Source organism: Glycine soja, chromosome 6, assembly GCF_004193775.1.
Source record: "Glycine soja cultivar W05 chromosome 6, ASM419377v2, whole genome shotgun sequence".
Taxonomy (NCBI): domain Eukaryota; kingdom Viridiplantae; phylum Streptophyta; class Magnoliopsida; order Fabales; family Fabaceae; genus Glycine; species Glycine soja.
The window spans coordinates 43852517-43855478 of record NC_041007.1 but is presented as its reverse complement, the minus strand read 5'-3'; the positions used below and the strand labels follow the sequence as shown (position 1 = coordinate 43855478).

Here is a 2962-nt window from a genome sequence, read left to right as displayed (position 1 = left end):
AGTTTTTCCCGCCCCATTCCTCTCCGACATGTTTATAAAATTTTATTAAAAAATATAATTTTTCATAAAATAAAAAATATAATTTTAAATAACAACCATAACATATTTTTAAATTGTACATGACAACATAAAATTCAATATAATAATTTCATGTTTAAATGCGTTTTGTAAATTAAGTATTAGCAGGGTGGGTTCGAAGCGGGTATTATTAATCTCACCCCGAAGCCCGAATCCGACTTTGGACCTCGACTCCGACTTCGACCTCGATCAACTCGGATTTTCCCCGTCAAAATCAGGACAGGTCCCACGAGTTTGGGCCCGTTGCCATGCCTATAATATATATATATATATATATATATATATATATATATATATATATAATATAATATAAATCATAATTATTCCATACTACCTAATAATTTCACAAACAATAGAGGCATAAAACATGATTACTACCGCCCCATTTCCATACATAACTGGCATCATTGAGGCTGGCGTAAGCAAAGATTGTCATTAACCCTCGTTTTCTTAACATATGAATTATGGTAAGATATTTGTTATACTGATGAGTTCGTTTGAGTTGAAAGAAAATGGAAAAGAAAGAAAATAAATAATAAAATTAGATAGAACTCACATTTTTTTTATACCTAAAATTATTGCGATTTGCGACACATTGTGTGTACAGGGAAATGCGCGTGTGGTGGTCTAATTCTAATCAATTGGACTGGAAAAGGATCTATCTTTGAAAGTAATATGTTGAATAAGCGAGTCAACAAATTAGCATAGCACACGTGGTTCAGTGCGGTCGAGAACGAGTAGAAAGTGAAAGATAAGGCCTCAAGTTGTGCTAACAGCTAACTAGTACTATTTGATGCACTACGAGAAACAACTGTTGAAGAGAGCCCCTCATGCACCACTATAAATTACTTGTATTTGCCACTTCCTTTGCTGCAAACTAAACCAAACACATCAAAAAAGCTTCTCTAAACCAAATAGCTCTGATTACAAGATGAGATCATTTAGCCAAAACCACTATTTAATTTTGTTCCTTATTCTCACTGTGTGGACATTCCACGTCATGTCTCGCAGGTTGTCTGAGGTCTGCACTTCCGAGAGACATGAGAAGTGGATGGCACAGTATGGTAAGCTTTACACGGATGCTGCTGAGAAGGAAAAACGTTTCCAAATATTCAAAAACAATGTGCAGTTCATTGAGTCTTTCAATGCTGCTGGGGACAAACCTTTCAACCTAAGCATTAATCAATTTGCTGACCTTCATAATGAAGAATTTAAGGCTTCACTAATTAATGTTCAGAAAAAGGAAAGTGGGGTGGAGACAGCAACAGAAACATCTTTTAGGTATGAGAGTATAACTAAGATTCCTGCTACCATGGACTGGAGAAAAAGAGGTGCTGTCACTCCAATCAAGGACCAAGGCAATTGCGGTATATGTATTTTTTTTAATCAACAAATAATTTTATTAATTTTCTTAGAAATATTCAAATGTGTAACTTTTCCTCTCCCTTTTCCCTTTCTCCTAATCGTTTAACTTCTAGATCCCATATATATATAATACAACCAAATAATGTTTCATACTATATATATATATATATATATATATATATATATATATATATATATATATATATATATCTATAATATATAACTATATATATAAACCAATAAATAACTATAAGATGCTTCTTTCCATGCTTTCATAATATTTGATGTGTTTCATTATTTTTTTATCTGAAAATATTAATATTAATCATTAAAATGTTAATTTTTTCAATAAAGAAGATCAAACTCACAATCTTTCTTCCTCTTTTTTATTTTCATTAAGAACTCTGCTAATAATGTCAACGTGGTTTTGTTTGTGAAAACAGGCAGTTGCTGGGCATTTTCAACTGTGGCGGCGATCGAGGGTATCCACCAAATCACAACAGGTAAATTGGTGTCTCTCTCGGAGCAAGAACTGGTAGATTGTGTTAAAGGTAAGAGCGAAGGGTGCAATTTTGGTTATAAGGAAGAAGCCTTTGAATTTGTGGCCAAGAATGGAGGATTAGCAAGTGAAATAAGCTACCCCTACAAAGCAAATAACAAGACTTGTATGGTTAAGAAGGAAACTCAAGGGGTGGCTCAGATTAAAGGGTATGAAAATGTTCCTTCTAATAGCGAAAAGGCACTCCTAAAAGCTGTGGCAAATCAACCAGTATCAGTTTATATTGATGCTGGAGCTTTACAATTTTACTCGAGTGGGATTTTTACAGGAAAGTGCGGAACTGCTCCAAACCATGCTGCTACTGTGATTGGTTATGGAAAAGCTCGTGGTGGTGCCAAGTATTGGCTGGTGAAAAATTCATGGGGCACTAAATGGGGTGAGAAAGGGTATATAAGAATGAAGAGAGATATACGTGCCAAGGAAGGTTTATGTGGAATTGCTACCAATGCTTCTTATCCAACTGTTTGAATGCTGCTATGAATCCATCATATATAAACCTTTAACCGTGTAATTTAGTACATGCACGTTGGATTGTATCTCTAATCATCATTTTGTTTTCTGGCTAGTATATGCACCTACGTACGTAGTGTTCCTAATAAGTTGCTTGTTTCCTTATCTTATGATATGATGTTTGTGTGTAAACGAATAAATTCTACCAAATAATTAATGTAAAATAAGTTTTATAAGTAGTGTTCTATGTTCCTTAATTTATTTTTGTTTAGTCTATTAATTAATATTGTTGGATTAAAAAGTGTAAAAGTGAAGTCACATATTAAATAAAAATATATAAGTGAAAAGAGTCATACATATAATATCTTAAGATTTTAAGTTAAAGTATAATATTATTTTTTTTGAAACAACAAATAAAAAAATAATGAGAAAGAAATTTAAAATAATAAATAAGAATTATTGATTTTAATCATTAGATTATAATTAAAAAAAATTAATAATCGAGATTAA

The 2962-nt window shown here is 32.3% G+C and overlaps 1 protein-coding gene across 1 annotated transcript; it reads left to right on the top strand.

Annotated features, from left to right (window-relative positions):
• Positions 1–956: 956 nt before the first annotated feature.
• On the top strand, positions 957–2694 carry LOC114417079 (senescence-specific cysteine protease SAG39-like). The gene is made up of 2 exons (XM_028382180.1): positions 957–1445; positions 1887–2694. Exons 1-2 carry the CDS (start codon positions 1010–1012, stop codon positions 2468–2470), a joined length of 1020 nt encoding a protein of 339 aa, XP_028237981.1. The 5' UTR covers positions 957–1009; the 3' UTR covers positions 2471–2694.
• The last annotated feature ends 268 nt before the right edge of the window (positions 2695–2962 follow it).

Excerpts from the sequence above, each read along its gene's own strand:
- LOC114417079 (XM_028382180.1), top strand. The coding sequence starts at position 1,010 with ATGAGATCATTTAGCCAAAACCACTATTTAATTTTGTTCCTTATTCTC. Across the intron at positions 1,446-1,886 it reads CAAGGACCAAGGCAATTGCG|GCAGTTGCTGGGCATTTTCA; the intron begins GTATATGTATTT and ends TTGTGAAAACAG.